Below are 22,597 nucleotides of genomic sequence, written 5' to 3' on the forward strand. Positions count from 1 at the left end.
TGAGGGTCATTTTTGTGGCTGTTTTCCAGGATGTTCTATGGTTTGGGCAGTGGCCACATTCGTGGTGTCAGTTGTGCTTTCCCCCTCAGAACTTGGCAGCCCCAGAGTCCTTGATCAGCTCAGGGCTAGGGGTGCACCGAGATCAGTGTGATGAACACATCTGTGTGTTTGGGGCTTGAAAATATCCCTCAGTGATGGACGGGGCTTGTCCTGAGGACCTGGCAGTTTAAATGCTGCTCTTTGGGGCGGCAAAGGCATTGAAATGGAGGGAACACTTCCCAACTGGAGAGATGTTTACTAGGAAGAAATTCTTTGGAAGAAACTGTTCCCTGGGAGGGTGGGCAGGCCCTGGCACAGGGTGCCCAGAGCAGCTGTGGCTGCCCCTGGATCCCTGGCAGTGCCCAAGGCCGGGCTGGACGGGGCTTGGAGCAGCCTGGGACAGTGGAAGCTGTGGCAGGAGGAGGAACTGGATGGGCTTTAAGGTTTCTTCCAACCAAACCACTCTCATTCCACGTTTGCCCTGATCCAGAGGTCCCTGTCCCGTGAACGAGTGGCTGTCAGGGCTGCCTGAGGCTGTGGGGTTTTCTGGAGACCAGGGAAGAAGAAAGGGGAGGGAAGAGGTTTTCTGGAGCCCACCTGTATCCCCATGCTCCTGTGTCCCATGGCTGTGCAGGCACCTTCTGGTGAGCAGGCAAAGCCACGTGAGCTGTGTGTTGTCCCCGAGCTGGAATGTGCTGTTTAATAGCAATATTATAGCCTATAATTAGCAGGCAAAGGACTTGCCTCCCAGCTGGCCCATGCCAGAAGGATGTCATTACAAGCCCAAGGAGTGATGTTCCTCTGACCTGCAGCCAGCTTGCAGTGAGGAGCAGAAATCTCCTTCTCCTCCCTGTGTTCAGCCAGGGGAGCAGGATGGCAGCTGGAAGAGCTGCCAAAGCAGCGGGAGAGCAGCTGATAGCCAGCAATGCCGTGGAGAAATGCTGCTCCTCTTGTGGTGGGAGGGAGGGGATGTCCCTTCGGCACCTCTGGGATGCACCCTGTGTTCCTGCCGAGCTTGGAATGGGTGATGTGTCAGCTTGTGGCTGTCTGTTCTGCAGCCCTGTGCATCGTGGCTCAGCCAGGGCCAGCACAGGCTTTTTCTGGTTTCCCAGCGAATCTGGATGGGCACAAAACAAAGGTTCTCATTTAGGAAAGAGGAGTTGCAGTGTTTGTTGAGGCTGTCATCCCTCCCAGCCAGCAGCAGGAAGCCGTGCCAGGCCTGGGAGAGCGAGGTGTGAGGACAGATCTGCCAGGCAGGCAGGGCCACAGGAGCCCGGGCACAGCCACGTCCTCTGCACCCACCCACACCTCTGCCCTGCCCTCCTGGTCCTGATTCCTCTTGGGATTTCAGAGAATAGCTCTGAAATAGTTGGACACCATTTTTCATGGATCGACGGGCAGGAAGCCAGGAGGGGCTGGAGCAGCCGTGTGCATGGCAGGTCACCAGGGGCTCTGCAGTCCTGCTGCCTCTGTGGCAAAACTCTTTGCTTTTGGCCCCCCCAAACCTTCCTGTATTAATTGTGAGCAGCTGCATGGGCAGGGGGGTCGTTTCACAAGAGATTTGGGATTGCTGCACACCTTGGCCACACTCGTTACAGGTGAAATCCCATCCCGGTGTGGTGCCACCAGGAGCTGCGGGGCTGTCCTGCCAGAAATCCAGCCCCAGGCCGGGCGTGGGGGTCTGGTGGGCTCACAGGGACTGAGGTTAAGTCTTGTGCAAAGTTAATCCAGGCTGACTGCAAACAAGTCAGTGTCTCGAGATTGAAAGGGCTTTTCTCCCACAGCCAGCAGGTCCTTCAGGCCCAGTGCAGGGGCTCAGGAGCACTTGGAGAAGGTATGGATGGGTGGGTGAGTGTAAATCCAGAAGCCACTCTGGTTTCACCCTCACTGATGCAGGAAACGTCCCTGTGAACCATCCTGCTTGAGGGAAGGAGCCTGGCCTGGTGCCGTGCTCCGTGCTGGCAGCAGGGTCGCTGATCTGTGCCCAGGTTGAGAGGAGAGAGGCACCAGCACCCAGGGGAACCCCCACCCTGGGGCGCCTGTGGGTTTTTTCTCTCCATCTGTGCTGGAAGGGGAAGGAGCTGGCAGTGACACCAGCCGTGACTTGCTGTGCTCCCCCCGCCTCCAGAGCCATGCCAGCCCCTGGGAGCCCATTTCAGACAGCTCAGTGGGATCTTACAGAAACGCTGCTTTCTCCCCTCCCTTGTCACTCTGCTCCGGTGTCACTGGGGTGAGGTGCTCCCTCCTTTTCCTCCTCTCATCCCCGCTCCCGTGCCTTTGCCCGTGGCACAACCCGTGGATGGCCGTGCTGGAGCCTGGGTGCAGCTGGAGTGGGAGCGAGCGCATCAGCACCTGGCTTCCCTCTGGCTTCCCTCTGGCTTCCCTGGGCACGGGAGCCTGGCACGGCGGGGGGTAATTGGGTTTCCTTCTGCCTCTGCCCCTCTCTCCCCCCAGATCCAGAAGCAATAATTGGAAAAGAGAGGTGTGAGTCTGTGCCTGGCACCGGAGAGGAGAACATTAAAGGCCGGAGCTCTGCACTTCATTCGCAGCTCCTGGGCTGGTAATTGCTGTGTTGTGGTTTCTAATTAGCACCGCAGTGGGGGGGACTCTGCTCCACTGCACGGCCCCACCGGGGTCAGCCCTGTCCCCTCACCCCTGGATCCATCCCTCTGGAAGCCCCTGCTGGCTCCCACTGCCCAGGAAAAGCTGGTGGCCAGTTCTGCTCTGGATCTGGATCAGGTCTCCACTGCCTCCACACCTCTCCCAGTCTGGGTGGCTGGGGAGGAAGGAAGAGCCACTTTCTCCCAGCTCTGTCGTGGCTGCTGTGGGTCAGCACAGCTTCCCTGGCGCCCTGGATCCAGAGCCATCCTGCTCTCAGCCCGTCCTGTGTGTTGGCTCTTGGTGTCCAAAGGCCACGTTGGTGTTCCAGTGCACGGACTGAGCGCTGTCTGAGCCCTCCCCTGGAGCAAATGCTCTGCTCCTGTTCCTTCAGCAGGTACTCTGCTGCCCCAGGCAATGCCCTGGATATTTTTCATGGAGAGAGAGAGAGGTAGAGATACTGGAGCATGCCCATGGCTCCTGCCCCCCCATTTTTCGTGGCTAGATGGGCATCTCCATGGCTCAGGAGCTCTCGCTGCCTCTCCCTTCACCCAACTGCGGCCTTTGAGATGCTCCAGGGACCTTGGCAGTCCCTGTCACCCCCACCCTTGCAGGAGGACCTCTGGAAGCCACAGGGTGCTCCTGCTGCTCCCGGCTCCGAGCGTTGCCCCCAGCTGAGGCTGCTCCCTCTCCTGCGCTCGCGTTTGTTTGTTTGTTTGCGGAGCTCCAGCTCGGAGGGGGCAGGAGGGAGAGCGGGAGGGAAAGCACCGAGCGCGAGACGTGCAGATTCATTTCGAAGCTTCATAATGGTGCATTTACACACCACGTTGCCTAAGGAAATTGGGTGGATGAATGCCTGGTCATGCTGCCAGTGCAGCAGGTTAACTCCCAGGATTTAGCTTATATCATTTCACGAGAGCGTTTATGGCCTTTACTGTGTTTATTCCCGGGTGCTCTTTGGCACCGCCGTATCCCAGGCTCCTTTTGTGTATGCACGCCTGTGTGGAGATTTTCAAATAAAATAACACATCTCTTCAGACCTGGGCCACGTTAAATATTTATTGCCTGCAGTTTGTGCATATGTGTTAGATAAATGGGTGGGAGGGGAGGGGAGGAGAAGGGGAAGCAGAAGCTCGGCAGCAGGGGAAGCGTCGGCTTTGTCCTGGAATTCCTCCAGGGGTTGGTACTGGAGAGGAGTGGCTGGCACGTGCTGCCTTTGGGTCTGCTTCCAGGCTTTTTGGGCAAAGTGGGATGGCTGCGTGCTTTGGTGCTCCAGCCACAAGTTCCTTCTCTGGGACAGGAACCCCCTTACCTCCCCATTCCACTGACACTCCAAAACTTGCCTGAAATGCTGTTGGATATGGAGTTTTCGCCTGTTTCCCTTTGTGCATCCAGAAAGCTTAAATAAAACCAGTTTATTCCAGCCCAGAGGCTGCAGGAGGGGACAGGCTGGAGGGTTAGAGCGAGGAAATCCAGTCATAAAAAATGCCCAGGATCCCTGGAGGGGAGGGGTGACACCTCTGGGGATGGAGGAGCTATTCTTGAAACAACGATTCCCTGTGGGGCCACGCTCTGTGTCCTGCCTGTATCCTGTGCACTCCAGCCCCTCTTTAAAGGTGCAAATAAATCTGTTTGGGTGGGATTTGGAGCGGCCCTGGTAACCTGGAGATGCTCTTTGCCCGCCCTGAGCAGGGCCTGGCATTCTGGCTGGATCTCCTGAGGGCAGGAGAAGCAAAGCAGTTACAGTGAAGAAGGTTTTTGTCTTGTTAAGGTTTATATCCAGAGTGATCCTTGAAATGCAAGCTGAGGTTTTAGCTGGTGGTATTTGCTTGGGAAATGGGGCTTGCAGGGAGGCAGAGTGGCTGCAGGACACCTGGAGCAGGACTCACCCGATGGGAGAGACCCACTCAGTGTGGGTCTGCAGCGGGCACTGCCGAGGTGTGTGGGAAAGGGGTGGTTCTTCCCTTCACCTCACGCTGTCTCTGCTTTTCCTTGGATTCACAGCACCTTTGGAGAGCTCAAGACTGTCCGGCTGCCCAAGAAAATGGCAGGAACAGGATCCCACCGGGGCTTTGGCTTCGTGGATTTCGTCACCAAGCAGGATGCCAAGGTGAGCTGTGCTGCTGCCCCGCTGGCACTGCCCCAGCCGGGGGGGAAGGGGGCTCTGTCCCCCCCGATTTGGGGCAGGCTGGTGCCATTCCCCAGGAAAGCTGCACTCAGCCTGTGTGGGCAGCAACAAAACCCACAACCCAAGCCATAATGGGGATAATTTCAGTGCAACTGGTAAAATAACTCAAATTTCTTGTAATACAGAAGGACAGGAGCTTCTTTTTCAGGTTTGTCAGCAGCAAGGTGAGACAGGATGGTTTTGACCCAACATTAACACACCAGGAAACCTCTGTGCATGTCCCACCTCCGCCACCGCCTTGACATCAGGGCAGTTTTGGGTATTGTGGCTGTTTCCTAGTTTGTAACCTGGGCAAGGCTCGTGTTCACCAGTTCTTCTGTGTGGTTTGAGAGCGCCCTGGGAGCAGGGGCTGCGCTGGTGCTTTCCCAGTGACTGTACCAGAGGAACAGTAGTTATGACTTGGCCCAGTTCATTTATTTTTGGAAGCTTTCCTGTATATTTAAGTTCTATGCTTTTAGCAGAAGCAAGGGGATTGCAGCCTGACAGTATCCTGCTCTTACCCTTTGCCAGAGGTTCTGGAGCAGGGTGCATTCCATCCTGCTGCTGGTTCCTGGTGATCTGTGCAGGGTCTGGAAGGGAGTGGTCGTAAGCACAACACCCACGATGTTACTGCTGAAGGGAAGGCACCACGTGACCCCCCAAAACTCCAGATTTTCAAGGCTGTGAGCAGAGATGAGGAAGAGAGGAGGGGGAGCCAGCCAGAGCCTGTGTTTATGTTTTTAGACAGCATTCATTGATCCAGGATCACAAGGGACTATTAGATCATCCCTTCCAGCCTGACCTCCTGTATAACACAGTACATGGAGTTTCTTTGTTAGTCCTGTATTGATCCTAATTCAAACTTCCCTGTGCTCAGCTTCCCTCCTCCCCCTGGGGGTCAGTTGGGGATGCAGGGATCCCCCCAGGAGCCTGGTTCCTCTCCCTGTACCTCGAGCTGTGCCCGTGGCTCTGCTCAAAGCAGCTTTGCTTTCACCTCTGCTTCGCTCCACGGTCGTTCAGGCTTTGTTCCTGGGGTTTGAATTAATCTTTTCCCAGAGAAACTGGAGGCTTTTGATGGAAAGGTGCACAGAGGGACCTGGCTGTGGGGGGTGTGAGGCAGCACCCACTTTTCTGCTGCTTTCTGGGGGAAACAGGCACAGGCTCAGTGTTTGCCTCCCGTCCCTTTCCATCCCTCAGGGACTGATTGCAGCTGCACTGGACAAATGGGAATCTCAGTGACAGGAGCCCATCTCTGGTGAGGGGAGAGGGCCAGGCAGGGCTCTGGATCAGGGCACTGCTCCCCAAGCTCATGGAGGGGAGCGTGCAGGGAGAGAGCTGCCCTGTGGAAGAGCTCTCAGCGGGGTTTTCTTCTTTCCCAGCAAAGCAGCTCTTCTTCCTTCTTCATCTTTTTTTTCCACCCTCATCTCTTTGAGGGATTTAATTGTCTCACAAGTGGCACATCAAGTACACTCCATTGGCCGTCTGGAAAAGGATGCACGGTGTATTGATGAATAGGATCCTGAATATTGTAAACACGCTCATAATTGGCTTAGAGTTTATTGCTGAGTGAAATGAGAGAGGAGGGGAGTGGGCCTGGAGACCTCTGAGCTGAATAGCTCTGACTGGCAGTGACGCTTTTGCTCAGAGTGGTAATCTGGAAATTGCTTATAAGCATCTTATAAAACATGATGGGTTTGTAATAGAATAGTTAGGCTGGCTTTGTTGGGCATTTAAAGCCTGTGACCTCCCCTGTTTGTCTTTTTCTCTGAACAACCACGGCTGCTGTGGGAGCACACATGGAGATTTTCCACAGCCAGCACGGAGATGGGGGGCTCCCCCTCCCATCTCCCCAAGGCTGTGCCTGCAGATCTGCCCCATCAGGCTTGGTTTGATCTTCTCAGCCTCCCCTGGAACTCAGACCCACTGGCATTACCAAATTAACTCCAGCTAAGGAAGCACTCACCATTTCCTGACGTTCCCTGTGCAGAATTGTTGCGGAATTGTTTTTATTTTTGAACTATTAACTGGAAGCCGAGTTCCCACTTTTCTCCCCTGTTGATATAAAAATACATCTGGTCTCCAAATAGAAATTGCCCATTTGGGAGAGGCAGCCAACGTTTTCAAAATGCGCACACACACAGAAGGAAAAATCCTTGCGTGCAGCTGGCATCGCGGAGAGCATCCTCAGCTGGGACTGGCTCTTGCGAGGGAGGGATATTTATCAATCTCCTAATGTTGTTGACCCTTTGTCCCTCTAATGATTCCAGCCTGGAGGCTCTTTGGTGTGAGTATTTAATAGGGCAAGGGGGAATCTGGATGCAGAGCAGCGCTGTCCTCAGATGAGCACAGCGGCCGGGGCTGGAGCTGTCACACCCGGGGCTGACAGACGCTGCTCCCAGCCTTCCCGGCTCAGCAGGCTCTGCTCCAGAGCTCTGGCTGCCTCATCCCAGCAGCCTGGCTTTCATGGGGGTTTATCAGCCACCTCTTCACTTGGAAATTCCCTTTCTGAATCCCACAGACGTTTTTAAGCTGCTGTTCCAGCCTCTCCCTTTCCTCTCCCCACTTTTTCCCACCACGCTGAGCCGTAACATTCAGCTTGAACCAAACTTCACAAAAAACGCCCAGAAATGGCATTTTTAAGCATGCTCACATCCTATTCTCCAGGAGGAGAAGTCCACAGGCTTTTCATGCAACCCCTGAAGCATCTGGAAAGCAAATGAGGCCCGGGAGAAGATTTGCCAGGGATCTTCAGGCTTTGGTGTGGCCTGGCAGAGGCTGGGTTACCAAATGCAGCCGTTTCATCAGAATCGGCTTTGGGCATTTAAAAAGGAGCTTTTTGTGGCCCCTTAAAGGTGTTGGAGGATGTGAAGCCCTGGCAATTGGAGGTCTTCTGTGGGGAGTCTCTCCCTTGGATGGGCAGACACCACACCTCCCTTTATCCCTCATTTGGATACAATTCCACAAACCTCTGGCCCCTTTGTTCCTCCAAAGAGGCGTCCTGGGAAGGCAGATGCTCAGGTAGAGGAGCTGCACCCCAAAAATAGCTCCTGCTTTCTGTGAAAGCCAGCCTGCTTCTCCTCATTTCGTACTTGTCACCTAATTAAAATTTTTTTTCCGTACCTATCTTTTCATTTGCAATAGCAGCAGTGGCAGATTTCTTCCTCTCCCTGGAAGATTTCCAGCAGTGTAGATGTATGGGGAGGGCATATCTCCCCTTCATCCCTTTGTCTTTTAAATCATCAGTGGTTTCTCTTTTTTTTTTCCCCCTGAAAAAGTCTTAATTCCTCTCAGAGCAGTGAAGAGCTATGTTTTGTCTTTTAGCTCGTTTCCAAAGAAGTGACATCCTTGTGTTTGTCACCTGAAGTGTGCAGCTTCTCTTCTGCCTTCCCAGCTGGAAGACAGGGAGCAGAGATCCCAGTCCAGGCTGGAGCTCTCCTTCATCCTGGGTGCAAACCAGCTCCTTTTGGGGATGTGTTTGGCCAGGAAGGGCCAATGTCACCGAGCTGGTGGCAGATGTGCCTCACCCAGTGGGTTACTTGCACACAACACAACTTGATGGCAGCATCTGCCTTCCCTGTTGCTCCATGACCCTTCCCAGGGCTGCCAGCAAAACCAGAGGGTGGCAATCCCATGAGGAGGAGGTGGTGGTGGCAGAGCAGTGGCTCGGAGGAGCAGAGCCCACCAAGTGCCACGCTCATCATGGTCTGCCCTCCTCCGTGACCTGTGGAGCGCGGATGGGCTGTGTGCTGTCACCCAACCTTCCTCTTCCTGCTGCTGTGGGAAGGAGAAATTCAGAACTAGGAATTAACAAAGGAAATGCAGTGTTTAGAGCTGTGGGTTGTGTGCCAGGCTTTGCAAAAGGCTCCTGGTGCCAATGCAAACAGCCCTTACAACTCCCTCCCCCAGGGTGTTTGTTTAAGCCAACACATTGCTCTGCTAATTGGGAGATAGGCCTTGAAAACACAGCAGCAGCAGCAAATAAAATCAGCTGTAGCTTGCAGCCCTTCCAGGAGGAATGTGCCCCTGGAAAAGGGGGCACTCTGCCCTGCTGGGGTCACCCCGGGAGCTGGGGGTGGTGGGATAGTGGGAATTCCACCCAGGCCATGGAGCAGGGGAAGCTGGTGCTCCTCACCTCTGTTTTATAGCACATGAGGGTTCTGTGAGTGACAGGACTTTGGGAGGAGAGGAACACTCAGGTTGCTGGGTGCTGGTTACTGAAATGGGGGTTTTTTTAATGTGGTTTTATGTGCTGGAGCCCAGCAGCTCCAGGAGCGTCCTGAGGAGCAGCTGTGGGCAGCAAAGCAGGACAAGTCCCTCTGCCCAGAGCCTTAGCTGGGGTTCTTAAAAGAGCATTTTGGGCATTTCTCTCTGCCTGTGCCCAGCCTTTCCTGTGGAGCACTTTGTGGGCCCCTGGGGATAAAAATCTTTGGCCAGCGTGTTTGTGTATTTGCACTGTGGGCCCAATCCTGCTCAGTCCTGAGTTTCCTTGAAATCCTGTGGGAAACAAAGGCAAAATCAAGCTTGCCTGGACTGAGCCACTGTTTTCTGGGTGTCCCTGCTGGTTGCCTGCAGACAGAGAAAGCCACCTGAGCTCTGGGCTGGCTGGCATGTTTGTAGTCAACATCACGCAGAGATTACAGCTGTATGGGTGTTGTCAAACAGGATCTGACACGAGGAAATCTGGATTTCTGCATCACGGCAAACCACCACAGGCACAAAGAGCAGAGGACTTCTGGGTTGGCTTCTGCTCTGCCACATTTGCTGCCACCATGGCCAAGTCACCAACTGGTTGGCAGGAGGAAGGCAGTTTTCCAACTTGCTTCCAGAGCAGAAAGGAGCTTCTCTCTCACACCTGAGCTGTGCTTTCCTGTGTTCCAGCAGAGAGCAGGGTGCTAGAGGGTTGTGAGGTTGCCCATGAGGGTCCTGGTTTGCTGTTGACCCACCCAGTGCTACTCCAAGGCTCCAGAGGCTGCAGCATTCCCAGCTTAGGGTGCTGATTCCAGCCCGCTCCCCCACGAGCAGCAGCCTGCAGGAAGGGTGATGGGAATTTGCTCTGCTGCAAGCACAGAGAAGATAAATGACCGAGTCAAAGCCTCTGATGGAGATGGATCCTGCCCCATCAGAGCAGAGCACTCAGAGCAGGATGTTCTCCGGTGGCCTTTCCACTCCAGGGCAGAGGGAGGGACAATTTTGCCTTTCCTCCCATGAGCCTTTTCTTATTTTCTCCTTTAATATTTTTTTTCTTTTTTTGATTCTGCAGAAAGCCTTCAACGCCCTGTGCCACAGCACTCACCTGTACGGCCGCAGGCTGGTGCTGGAGTGGGCAGACACGGAGGAGACGCTGGAGGCCCTGCGCCGCAGAACCGCCGAGCACTTCCACGGTAACTCCTGCTGTAACTCCTGCTGCCCTGGCCCTGCCCCGCCTGGCACTGCCCTGCCTGGCATGTGCTGCGGGCTGGCAGGTAGATGCTGGAGCCTGAGGATGTGGGGGGAAGGCAGGAGGCAGCCAGGCCAGGGCTTTGTCTGACAGCTCTGCCTGTGAGCTGTTAACTCTGCGTGTGCCACCTGCCAGCCACAGCGCCTTGGCTCCCTCCCCTGGGTGCTCCCGAGCTGGGGACAGGCTCTGTGCAGGCAGCACGCGGGTTCAGAAGGACAAATCGTGTGGTGATGGGTTGGGATGCAGAAGGGGCTGCTTGGCTCAGGCTGCTGGGAGTGACGGCTCCGCAGATGACAGCACTGCAGGCTCCTATCGACAGCCATCGACAGGCACAAATGCATTGCTTGGCAAATATTTATGTAGGAAGGGCTCCCCTGGGCTGCAGGGCTAAGCTGGAGATCAATGCTCTTCCTCCTGCATCCTCTCCATCAGCACGTGCCTGTGGCCCGGGGCTTTGGCAGGAGCAGCACATCCCGGTTGTTCAGTGATCCTGACTGATCCAGTGATCCGCCTGCTCCTGAAATAGCCCAGGGCTGGTTGTTGCAGGCAGGGGAAGCTGCAGTTGGGTGCTGGCAGGGCTGAGGGGGGATGTGCCAACCCAGAACCCAGCACTGCAGCGAGGACACGTCGTGCTTGCTCACAGGAACGTGGCTCCGAGGTGAGGAGGGAGCTGCCCCCTGTCCCTTCTGTGGGTGTGCAGAGGGATAGAGAGGGGAAAAAAGGCTGCCAGCACTCTGCCTCCAGCCCCCTGGAAGGGGGATGCTCCTTCAGCTTTCCTCCCTGCCATAGCTGGAGGCCGGTTTTCCCACACGGAGCAGGGATGGAGAGGACACAGAGCACACACAGTACCCAACAGCCAGGCTGGGACCACGCATCTCTTCTCACTGGTGACACAGACCAGAACCAGGCTTTTTCTTACTGATACCCGTTTCCCCACTCTCCTCCTCTTCCCACAAGGCACAGGAGCAGCTCAGACATCCCCGTGCTGTTTGTGGCTGTCCCATGAGTTCTCCTCTCCCAGCACAGTGCAGGTGAACTGTGAGGGTCTTCCCACAGCTTTGCAGGCCCCAGTGGCCAGGCCCCTCTGGGGACCGAGCTGGGAATGGGAAAGAAAAGATAATTTGGGGTCTTCAGGGCTCAGGAAACAATCAAGACCGAGGTCTGTGATGTCCCCAGCCCCAGTGTCAGCCCCATCATCTTTGTCACTGTATTTCCAAGTCCCGACCTGGGCTGTGACAGACGTGTCCTGCCACTGACTGCTCTCTGCTACAATTATGCACCTTATTTCCAGAGGCCATTTAGAGAGATTGGGCTCCCAGTTCCAGGTCTCCGCTGTTATTTGTGAAGGAGAGGTCTGCTCTCCCAAATCTTTTCTCTATGCAGGCGTTTGTCATGGCAATCAAGCCACTTCTGAGCCATCTTTTCAATAGGTCTAATAGATGCAATAAAATGGAATAGGCTTCCTTCCCATTTCGTGTAGTTTTCAGGTCATTCTTTATGGCTTGTTCTGAGGCTTTGTAATGTTCCAGGGGGAAGCAAGGAGCCCAGGAGTGGTCACGGACTGCCACGGGTGGGCTCAGTAGTTCTATCAGGAGTGAAGCCACAGCCCAGCCCTGAGGCCTGGGACCTCAGCCCTGCACTCCGTGCCGGCTCCCAGCACAGTCTGGGCAAGGTTTAAGGCTTTTGGCTCATTTCTGAGAGTATCTGCTCTTCATCCTGGGGCAGGAAGGTCTTACATTAGAAAAAAAAAAAACACCTTGAGTTTTGTTTGCACCCCACTTTTCATTTGGGGAACCCACTGCTGCAAGGTGGCTGCAGAGCCCGAGAGCTGGGACAGGGACAGGGGAGGCTTTGATGCTGCTCAGGATAAATTTAGTGACTCTTAAAATGAGAAGGAGAAGCCAGGGAAAGGTTGGCCCGCAGTTGTAGCTGGATCCTCTAGAGCAGCCCCTAAGCTGGAGCAGGGTTGTGGCGAATGCCGCAGCAGGGCGGGGACAGGTGACAAACCCTGCCAGCAGCAGCATCTTGGCCCCGGCTCGGGCAGGGGATCCTCCCTTTGGAAAACAAGGGTCGCTGATGCCATTGAAACCGGCAGGGTGGCTGTTGTGGCTCTGTGACCAAGGCACCCCGCTGCCCTGCAGCTGCGTTTGCCAGCCCTGGGGCGGGGGCAGCCGTGCGTCTGTGCCCTGTGCAGGAGGAGCGCTCCAGGCTCGCCCCTGCGCCTCTCCCGCGTCCCCAAAGCACGGAACCGCGGCTCCCCAAAGGCCTGGAGCAGCCGCGCCCCCGTTCCTGCCCGGGTTTCTGGAGGAGCGGCGAGCTGGGGGCGGCTGGGCGAGCACTCGCCCCGCCCTGCGCGGCCTCCGGGGCCCGGGGCCGTGCGGGGCCGGCGCTGGCTCCCAATCGCTCTAAATTGGCATCGACTCGTGTTCGTGCGCCCTGCCGGGGCTAACGTGGGCAGCCAGCTGTGCCGGGCCGCTCGTCCTGCTCCTCGCCATCGATCAAAGAATTAAATTGACAGATGGGGAATTTCGCCACGCCGGGAGGGCGAGGAGCGGCTTGCGGGGGGGTTTCTAGGGAGGGAGGTGTGTGAGGAGGGGGTTCAGTCGTGGGGGGCTGTGGGTGGCGGTGAAGCGGCCGAGCCCCGCTGTGGCTCCTCCCCGGTTATTTGCAGTTGCTGCTGGCAGCAGGGTTTGCCAGGGGAGGCACGGTGCTGGTCCTCCTGGCGGGGTGGGAAAGTCTTCCCTGCTGCCATCGCCTTTGTCACATCGCTCCTGCTTTGGCCACAGACCCCCCGCTTTCCTTCTCCCTCAACTCCCAGCCCCTGGGCTCCCTTTTTTCTCCTTTCTCCTTTCCTTTTTTTTTAATTTCTTTTTTTTTCTGAGAGCATCTGTAACTAATGCAAACACATGCCGGAGCCGGAGAGTAAAACCCTGCAGGATTAGCGTGGCATCCGCAACCCTGCCACGTTCTAATCCCGTGGTAATCCCCCTCCCGGCCCACCCCCGCCGGCTTTGCCCATTGTTTAAAGGAAGCAAATGGGATCGTTAGCGGGCAAACCTTAACCAGCTTGGAGCAGCAGAACGGAAGTCGAACCAATTCCCAGTTCGCTTCCCCGCCCTCCTGGGTTTTTATTTTCCCCTTGTCAGACAAGAGGGGGATGCTCCTGGTGCCCCCCGTGGCATCTGAGGGTGCAGGGGGGGATTTTCCCTGCCAGCCCCCTGCCCATGCCACAGCAGGTCCCGCTCTGCTGAGGGATGCTCCCTGTGCACAGCATCCCGTATCCAGCTCTTCCTCGGCTGTGCAGCCTCACAGGCTGGGATCCCTCACGCGGGATCTCCGTGTGGGGCCTGCCAGGGTCTGGTTGGGAAGGGGTGGCAGGTGCAGGACACAGCTCCTACAGTGGATTCGGGAGATCAGACCGTGTTCGATGCCATTCCAAAGCAGGAGAGCTGGGAGCAGAGTAAAGGAGAGGGAGAACTGCTGAGCTGGCACCTTCCTCCAGGGTGGGTTATCCCTTGTGCCTTTGGGTGACCGAACTGGGAAGAGCTGCTGGAGGGTCTTGGGGTGGCACCTTGTGTCCCCCTGAGCTCAGTGGGGTGGGTGCTGGGAGGGCAGCGGGTCCTTCAGCACCCTCATCCCGCTGCCCATCCCCACAGCCCCCAGGGAGAAGGGAGGCAGGTTCTGGCTCGCTGTCAAGGAATTAATTGAAAAATAAAATCATTAGATGGGAACTCCAGAAATGCAAAATTGTTGGGAGTTGGGGGGAGGTGGAGGGGGGGGATGTGAGCTTTTGTCAGGTTAATTTCTTCTGTATTGATGTTTTGTGACATTTACTTGTTGTTTATCTCCCGCAGCAGCTGTAATACTAAAAGAAAATGCACAGCTTGTTCCATTTATTTATTTTACACCTTTTCTTTAGTCCTATGGTACGTTTGTTTGTTTGAGAAACCCGGCGAGGCTTTTGATGTCTGAAAGCAGGATTTAAACAGCTGTTCTCCATGTGCTGCTGGGGAGCCGGGGGGGAGAGGGGGCTGTGCCATGGCTCCTGCCAGGAGGGCACTGCCTGCCCAGCGTAAAGGAGGGTGCCAGCCTCAGAGCAGGGACCAAATGGCTTTGTCACCTTGGTGCCAGGTGACAGGTGCTGGCAGGGTTCCCCGCTCTCCTGCATCCATTAGGAAGGGTGTGTGCGTGGTGCTGTGTCCCACAGGAGTCACAGGGCAGTGCTGTGGTGTGGGGCACGAGGGCCAAAGCAGGGACATCACCGCCTGACGTGAGGGATGAGGGCTGGGCTGCTGGAATGGGGTGGTCTCAGCAAGGATCTTGGTGGGGCTGTGTCCTGCCAAGAGCCTGAATGAACCCCTGGTTAGTCCTGCAGCCACTTTTCCACAGGGAACTTGTGAATTCCACAGTGAATTGGGGTCGACAGGAAGGGCTGGCATCACCAGCACTGTTTGGGTGCTGTTTGCTCCCAAACTGAAGCACGGGTGGGAGGTGTTGGAATCCCAGCTCCTGCCAGGACCTGGCTGGGGAGGAGGAGTAGATTATGCCTTCACCTGGAAGGGTGTCCTGCTGCCTCCAGCCCCCTCAGCCTCTCCTAGGCACTTGTGTGTGGGTCCAGGTTGTGATTTTTGCTTTTCTTCTTCCCCCCTTCGCCCCCACCCGGGCCTGGACAGACTCCCCGAAGAAGAAGAAACGATCGGAGGTTTTGAATGAAATCATGGAGCACCTGGAAGAGGAGGAAGATAACAAAGATGAGGACATCTAACAGCTGCCTGGGGTCTGGTGAGGTGGGTCCTGGGGCAGTGGGGCCAGGCTGGGCACAGCTGGCCTTAAGGGTCACAATGCCCTGGCTTGCTGCAGGGTCGGTAGCGCCAGAGGCAGGAGAAGGTGCAATTCCAGAGGCTCAGCAGCCTCCAGGAAGGGATCCTACCCTTTGCCTCTCCCCCGTCACCCCACAGGCTCAAGGCTGTGGTCCCAGCAGTTCCAGCCCGGATCTAGGCTCGGTTTGGGCCCCATGCTGAGGTGAGGGCATGCCCTGGGTGTGCTCTGTGAGCTCCCCTGGCTGTTGGCATCCCCATGGGGGAAGGCAGCAGCATTGCTGCTTGCTGCAGCAGGAATCGCTGTCAGGGTGTGAACTGTCCCTCCCTGTGGCTGGGGGACAGCAACTGGGCTGCCAAAAAATCAAAGTGCCCGTTTGGACACCACCCTGCAGCTGCCACCATGTCACGGACAGTTTGGCAAAGGCCTTTTCCCTGCCAGCACCAAAACCTCCATGGCTTCTCTCCCTCCAAAGGCACCTCACTCCGAGGTCTGTGAGTCCTGGCTGGCATTGCTCCTCCTTGGTGTGCCTTGGAGTGGCATCTCAAGGCTGGAAAATATGGGACAGCAGGAGGGAGCCAGGATGAAACGTCTCCCTGAGGTCAAACCCTGCAGCCCTGGCAGCCCCTCACATCTCTTTGAGAGCCCCGAGCTCACCCTGTGCGGGTTCAAGAGAGGTGAGATGGGCTCGTGGTGTCCCTTGCGTGTGTTTGTGGCCACGGTGGAAAGCCTGGATGTCCGATAGGAATCCTGTTCACCAGCCACAGCATCTGAGCTGCATTAATCCATCCCTGCCGGCTCCATGCAGTGCCAGGGCTTTGAGATCACATCTGTCCCTTTGGAGCAGCTCTGATGCCGGGATGCCCCCAGGTGTGTGTGCTGTGAACCCCTTCTCCAGCCCGAGGAGGGACAGGACCCACGGCGCTGCTCGGAGCCCAGCCCTGTGCTCACAGACGTGTCCATCCCCAAAACAGGGCTCAGCGCTGCTGGGCCTGAGGCTGCACAGCCCTGGGTGCAGTCCCAGGAGCAGGCTGAGCTCCTGCTCAGGGACCTGAGCTGTGACACCCCTTGCTGCTGCCCCAAACTGTGCTGCAGCTCCAGAGCCCTGCTGCTGCCATGGAGAGGCTTCCCAGACCCAACACCAGCCACTCCTGCCAGGACCTGGCAGGGCTGGCTCAGGGGACAGAGCAGAATTCAAGGATACCCATTTGGGATGTCTCTGTGTAAAACCCTCGTCCTGTAGAGCAGAGCAGCCCTGCAGCAGGTGGGGACAGAGGCTCGGGTGTGGAAGCAGCGCTGCCAGAGGGGGTGGCAGTGTCACCTGAAGTGGTGACAAGCTCCATCCCCCTTTTCTTGCTTGGCATTGGTGAGTGGCATTCCCGCCCCTGCTCCCACTGCTGCCGGCACCTGCTCCAGCACTGGCACAGCTCAGCACCCGGGGGTCACTGCAGGGGGAACTTCAGCCTTGGCTGAGTTAAATCCCATTTAGCAGGGATGTTTTACCACCCTGGCTCTGAAGGACCAGCACAGGGGACAGAGCAGCCGGGCAGGGTCCCCTCCAGCATCACCCAGCTCATGGTTTCAGGAAAGCTCTGCAGTGCTGCAGGTTGGGCTTGGATTTTCCTGCGGGGTTTTTTTTCATCCTGGTTTGTTTTTTTTTTCCCCCTCTTTCCCTTCATTGTCTTTTGTGGCAGGGCAGGTTTCTTGCTGAGTGTCTCTGAGGTCTGCAGCGGCGACGAAAAGGATTAGCACAAGCAGAGCATGTAGGCTTTAGAGAACAGAGCAGAGTTTGGTTTCAACATCTAATTCAATTTGTTCTGCTGAGATTGAAATATGAAATGGTTGCCAGTCAAACGTTCAAAGGGGGAGGAGGGAGGAAAGAAGAGAGGGAGCCTTCTCAAATTTAAATTTTAATGAAAATTAATTTAACCCTTTGATATGTTTTAAAACATGTTATTTCCCAGGCTGGGAACAGGCTGGAAAACATTCATGAAGGTTTTTTTTTCCCCTGTACCTTCAAACATAATGAAGATTTTCTTTTTCCCTTAATGATACTTATCTTGTGGAGCAGTTTGACATTGGTTAATTTTTCAGGCAATTTGGTATCAAGGAAATCTGTTTGATGTGAGCGGGGGGGGGGCTGTGTATGTGTGTACAGATACATGTGTGCCTGGACATTAATTATGGAAGTGCTGATCCCAGCTCTGGAGAACAGTTGGAGTTAACTCCTGCTCCCCTTCTTGGTTACGTATTGAGAATCCCACACATTGCACCCCTAAAATTACAGCAGCAATTCTCTGAGAACGAGCACACACCTGCTAATTACCCTGAATTCAAACGATCGCTTCAGTAGCTCTGCAGAAATTCAGCACTCCCCCACTGCCTGGGGTTTCTTTTTCCCCCGATCTGAAACAATCCTAACGATAAAATAACGCAAACTCTCTTACCTGTCCACGTAGCTGAAGCTGGGAACAGCCTCCCTCTGGTCCTTAACCTCAGCAGTGCTGCTGCAATGCTCTTGTTTGGTTTGGGAGGGGGAAGAGTTTCTTTTCTGTTACTCAGGAAGGTTTTGTCCGTACCTGATGATTGCACACTGCTTGTTGTAACGGGGCTGGGATCAGCTGCAGCCCTGTCCCCCTCTTTTCTGGCTCTTGACACCCCAGGGTCGGTGTCACCGTGTGTGCCTGTCACCCCTCAGCTGCCCTGGGCAGAGCTGGGCACAGGGAGGGGGTGATGCTCATCTGGGTGTCCCTTTTGGGGTGGGAGTCTGGCTGTCCCCAGGCTGTGCTGGTGGCAGAGAGGATGAGCAGCTCCAAGCCTGAGTCACTCATCAGCCCTGGCCCTGCAGACAGGAGCTGGGGTTCAGCCAGCCCAGCTGGGCTCTGGGGCGTCTGGGCTGTGCTCAGCCCCTGCTCTCCCCACCAGAGAGCTGAAAGCAGTGGTTTACACTCAGTTCTGCCTGTGGGGCCTGCAGAGCCCAGGCTGAAGCGCTCTGTCCCCGAGTTTCTGTCAGGCTGTGACAGCTCCATCCAGGGTGAGACCCCGGCGAGCTGGACGAGAGCCGGAGCTGCAGCGGCTGCAGCTGCTCCCCAGGCACCCTCCAGATCCGCCTCCCCAGGGCCAGCTCTGCAATTGGATTAGGATATTATTCAAATGCAGCTTTTTCACTGAATGGGAGGGTTAAGGGGTTTTAATGTAGAAGCAGCTCTCCCTCACTGCTGCCTGTTGCCAGAGGCCTGTGTGGGCTTTTATCTCCTTATGGGGACGGCCGGCAAAGCAAGGCAGGGCATGGAGGATATCCAGGGATCCTGGGTTTGCTGGGCACTGCCAGCCCCTCTGCTGTGCCACGGTGCCCTGTGAGTGCCCAAAGTGACTCGTTCCCTTTGGAAAACTCCTGACCAGTCTGTGTTTTCCTCCCTGTCCCAGGGGAGGAGGCAGGAGAGCTGGCAGGGATGGACAGGCAGCATCTCTGAGCTCTTGGTGGTTTCTTTTCATCACCACTGCACTGCCCCTGCCTACAGCTCAGGAATTCCAGCTTTTCTCATTCCTTTAGTCCCACCTTGCCTGGGCTTCCTCGCAGGGGCCAAGCAAGCATCGTGAATGCAACTCGCACACCCTTTGCCAGGGCTGCAGGAAGATCTCGCATCCCCTGTGTCCTGCCTGCTGCTCACCCCAGGAGCCCTGGAATCTCCAGAGGGAGGTCCAGGTTGGACTTCAGGAAGAATTTGCAAGTGCAAATTGGGAGAGTTGGCTTGGATGCTGGCTGGAGATTGGGGGAGCTTCTCCTTAATCACAGAATCCCAGAAGAAGCTGAGTTGGAAGAGACCAATATTCCAACACATCTGGACTTTACCCTGGCTCACAGCTCCGCCAGTGTTTGGCACCACATTCCAGCGTCCACCACCACATTCCAGCAGCCACCAGCACCTTCCTCAGCAGGAAATAGAGCAGGAGGAGGAGGTAGCGTGCAGCTTCCCTGGCTGAGGCACTCTGCTTCCTGTTTTCTCTAAATACATGCATTGGAGAGGAAGAGAAATCTTTGCATGGCCGGGCTTGAGAGCTCAGCCTTCGCCAGCCATGAATAATAATCAGGCTCAGTAACTCACAGTAAATAGAGATCCAGACTGGCTAATAAGGGAGGCTTTCACCCCAAACTGGAGCTGGGAAGGGAGGCAGAGAGAGCAGGAGCAGGCGTTGGCTGGGGGGGTGTGCGCAGTGTCACCTGAACCGGTGACAACGGGAAGTGATGCCAGCACAGGAGCAGGGAGGTGGGAAGGACCCTGGAGAAGGGAGTGCCTCACCTCCCCTGGGACCTGCAGGAGCACGGTCCTTGTGTTCCACAGGCCACAATTAGTGCCATGTAATTAGGTTTGTCTCTCTGTTCCAGCCCCAGGAGCGTGGTGGGCCAGGGGGTACAGAGCCAGTGTCCCCACGTGTGACATCATCCCCAGCTCGGGGTTTAGCAAAGCTGCTGGGGCAGAGGGGTGATGGGGGCTGTGGTGTGTGTCAGGAGAGGTGATCTGGGGGGGGAAAGGTTTTCTTCACATTCACTAAAATTTGGCATTTTCTGTTTACTTTTCTCCTGCAGGAGCGAGCGGGGCTGTGGTGGGAGCTGTGTTCAGGTGCAGTGGGGTGGGGCTGGGGGGCTTTTGTCTGACGGGGAGGAAACATCCCATGGACGCCCCTGTGAGCAGGGAATGGCTGCCAAGTGCCCAGCACTGCACAGAGCAGTGACAGAGCCCTTCCGTGCTGCTTCCCAGCAAATGCTCCTCCAGCAGCACCTGAAGGCCCTGTTAGAGCGAGTGAAGACAAAACCCTGGAAAAGCCCCTCTGCAGACCTCAGCCCATGGTCTGGGCTACTGGAGTACGTGGAGTAGGAGCTGGAAGTGCCGCTGATGGGGAGCTGGAGGAAGGCTGCCCCTGCAAGGTGTTCACAGCTGCTAAATGACTTGAAATTGAGGAGGGGCCTCCAGCCACCCTCCAGTCCCCTCAGCTCCCCTCTATGAGGCGGCTGGGGAGCCCCACGCTGCTGCTTGGCTCCCTTTCCAGCTCTCCCAGTCCTGCAGCAAGGAATGGCTCTGGAGTCAACCAAACCACAGCAGCTCTGTCCAAAGGCGATTCCCCTCCTGCCCTCTCCCGCCCTCTCCCCCTCTCTCCCATCCCCACACCACTGGATTAAGGATGCTCCCAGCACCCTGGGAGGGATGGGGCCAACAAACCTCCTTCAGCTTCCTTTTCCCCATGACTTGGCTTCTTTAGGTGGGAAGAGGCTTTGGGATGGGCAGTACTTTCCCTTGGGGTGTGATGGGTGCTGTTCGATGCCTCAGCACCTCAGAGTTGATGGGTGGCACCTCCCTGTGCCTTCCCCACAGCTTAAATCATCCCCCACAGCCCAAAACTGGAGCTGGGGTTCAGCAGGGGTAACCAGGACAGCTTTATAAGGCATGAGAGGTGGAGAGAAAAGCAGGCTCCTGCCTCTCACACATGTGGTGACCCCAAATCTTTTTGGAGATTTGTAGCCCCTGTTGAGAAGTCCAGAGCTTTTTTCTCCCCCTGAGAAGTCCAGAGCTTTTCTACTTCATTAGCTTAGAAACCAGACCACAAAAGGCAAAAATCTCTCCAAGGAGAGATCTTGGGTAGGCAGCCATCCCCTCAGAGCCATCCTCTGCCCACAAAACCTGGCAGCAAAGCCCAGGCTTAACCTCAGCCTCAGCAAGGCTGAGCCCACACTGGAGCCTTCGCACCTGGCTGGGGCAGGGATCTCTCTGGTGTTTTGGGCAAAGCATTAATTTTTGTGTGTTGAGGTCTGGTTTTAAGCTGATGACATAGAAAACCTTTTAATTTCTCTCCCACGCTCTGGGTGGGTGTGTGGGGTGAGCTGGGGTTCAGCGCAGAGCTGGGAGTGTCCTGCTGGATCTAAAGTAACCTGGGCTTTTCAACGGAGCCAGCACAGGCAGAGACAACCCATGGGGTGGCTCTGGTGGCTCCGAGGTCTCCGTGACACCCGCTGGGGAGGCAGGAACGGGCAGATTATGGGCAGGAGCTGCTTTAATTCCATTTTCAGCCGAACTCAGCCCGGTGTGTCAGCCCCAGGAAGCAGGAGGGTGGAGTGTCCCATCCTGGACTGTCCCGGGAGCAATCCCAGCCCCGTGGCAGAACCGGTGCGGGGCTGCAGAGGCATCACCCGGGGGTTGCAGCCCGTTGTGCCCCCAGCAGGATGAACAGGGCAGCTCCTCACCCCAGGCACTGCAGCGCAGAGCGAGAGCTCCTCCCGCCAGGGATCCCTGCTGGAAAACCAGACCTGGAAGTTTCTGATTTTAAGTTAAAAAATGAGGAACCAAGTCACCCCAGTGCGGTGTCAGCTGGGGGTCTGCGGGCCCGGGGGCGGCGGGAGGGGGCACAGCAGGCAGAGCCTTGGACTTCGTTAGGATGCAGCCGCTGGATCTCCCATTTCCCTCTGATGGCTGAGTGTGATTGACACTTACAAATTACCCAGCCAAAAGTGTCGAGTCTTTGACCCCTGAGTAACATCTTTGGCAAGCCTGAGATTTGCCAGCATTTTGTCATCTAATTACTACAAATCCCTTGAAAATTCACTGGCTGGTGAATTTTTAATGCGGGACAATTTCAATGTGATGCATCGCCCAGATGGGCACGCGCGGGCTCCTTCCCTCTCCCCCCGCCGCCGCTTCCCTGCCCGCCCTTCTCCTCCTTCCCTCCTTTCTTTGCTCCCCTTCCTCCCCCATCCCATTTCTTACCTCCCTCCTGCCTCTGTGCATCCATATCCATGGATCTCAGCCCCCCTGGGCACCTCCATCCAGGGCTGTGTCCCCTCATGTCCCCTCGCTGCCTTGCTGAGGGAGCTGCTACATGGAATTAATTTTTTTTTCCCCATCTTCTCAGGTCTCTGGCTGATGGATGGAGCAGGAGAAGCCTCCATGAGGAGTCAGCCCACTTGTTGCCAGCAGAGTCCACTCGTCCTGTGAGCCCAAGGGCTGATTTACGCCGTGTGTCCAGGTCCCGGAATTCCCAGCCTTTGAAACAGGCTTTAAATTCAGAGAGGAAGGAAACTCTTGTCTGCTGGCAGCTCCTGGGCATCACTTCTTAAATCCAGGCAGGGATGTGATTGCCTTCATCTCAGCCCAACCTGGGGGAAGAGGAGCCTGGACACTTTCCTGCTGACCTGGGGACTCCGACAGAACCCACTCTTGACATCTGAATTAAATCACTTCTGTACATTAAAAACCACATTCTGTACATTAAAAACCCTATTTAAGTTTGCCAAACTGAGCCACGTCTGGGCTTTGTTTGGCTTTGTTCCTTCTCCACAGCCAGGTAGTTTTTGGGGCCGATAGGGAGATAAGAGCATTTTAGGGGGGAGGCCTGGGGTTTGCTGTGCTGGGCTTTGTGCCTGTGTCACTCCTGTCCCCGCTCCCAGGCAGTCGCCTCCCGTCTCTCCTTTCCCAGCTTTCAAAGGGAAAGAGGCTTTGCTTTTCAACCAGGGTACTGCTTTACATATGTAGGCAGCTGATAAAGTA

At 55.9% G+C, this 22,597-nt stretch overlaps 1 protein-coding gene across 1 annotated transcript in view; it reads left to right on the top strand.

Moving 5' to 3' along the window:
- The window catches only part of RBM19 (RNA binding motif protein 19), a 51,346-nt gene extending 28,997 nt beyond the window's left edge, over positions 1–22,349 (top strand). The window contains exons 22-25 of the mRNA XM_032127929.1: positions 4,642–4,747; positions 10,065–10,185; positions 14,915–15,028; positions 21,963–22,349. Of these exons, the coding sequence (XP_031983820.1) occupies positions 4,642–4,747; positions 10,065–10,185; positions 14,915–15,006 (319 nt within the window). The 3' untranslated portion in view covers positions 15,007–15,028; positions 21,963–22,349. The remainder of the gene's footprint in view (positions 1–4,641; positions 4,748–10,064; positions 10,186–14,914; positions 15,029–21,962) is intronic.
- Positions 22,350–22,597: the final 248 nt, after the last annotated feature.

The sequence above is a fragment of the Corvus moneduloides genome, chromosome 18 (genome assembly GCF_009650955.1).
Source record: "Corvus moneduloides isolate bCorMon1 chromosome 18, bCorMon1.pri, whole genome shotgun sequence".
NCBI classification, from domain to species: Eukaryota; Metazoa; Chordata; class Aves; order Passeriformes; family Corvidae; genus Corvus; species Corvus moneduloides.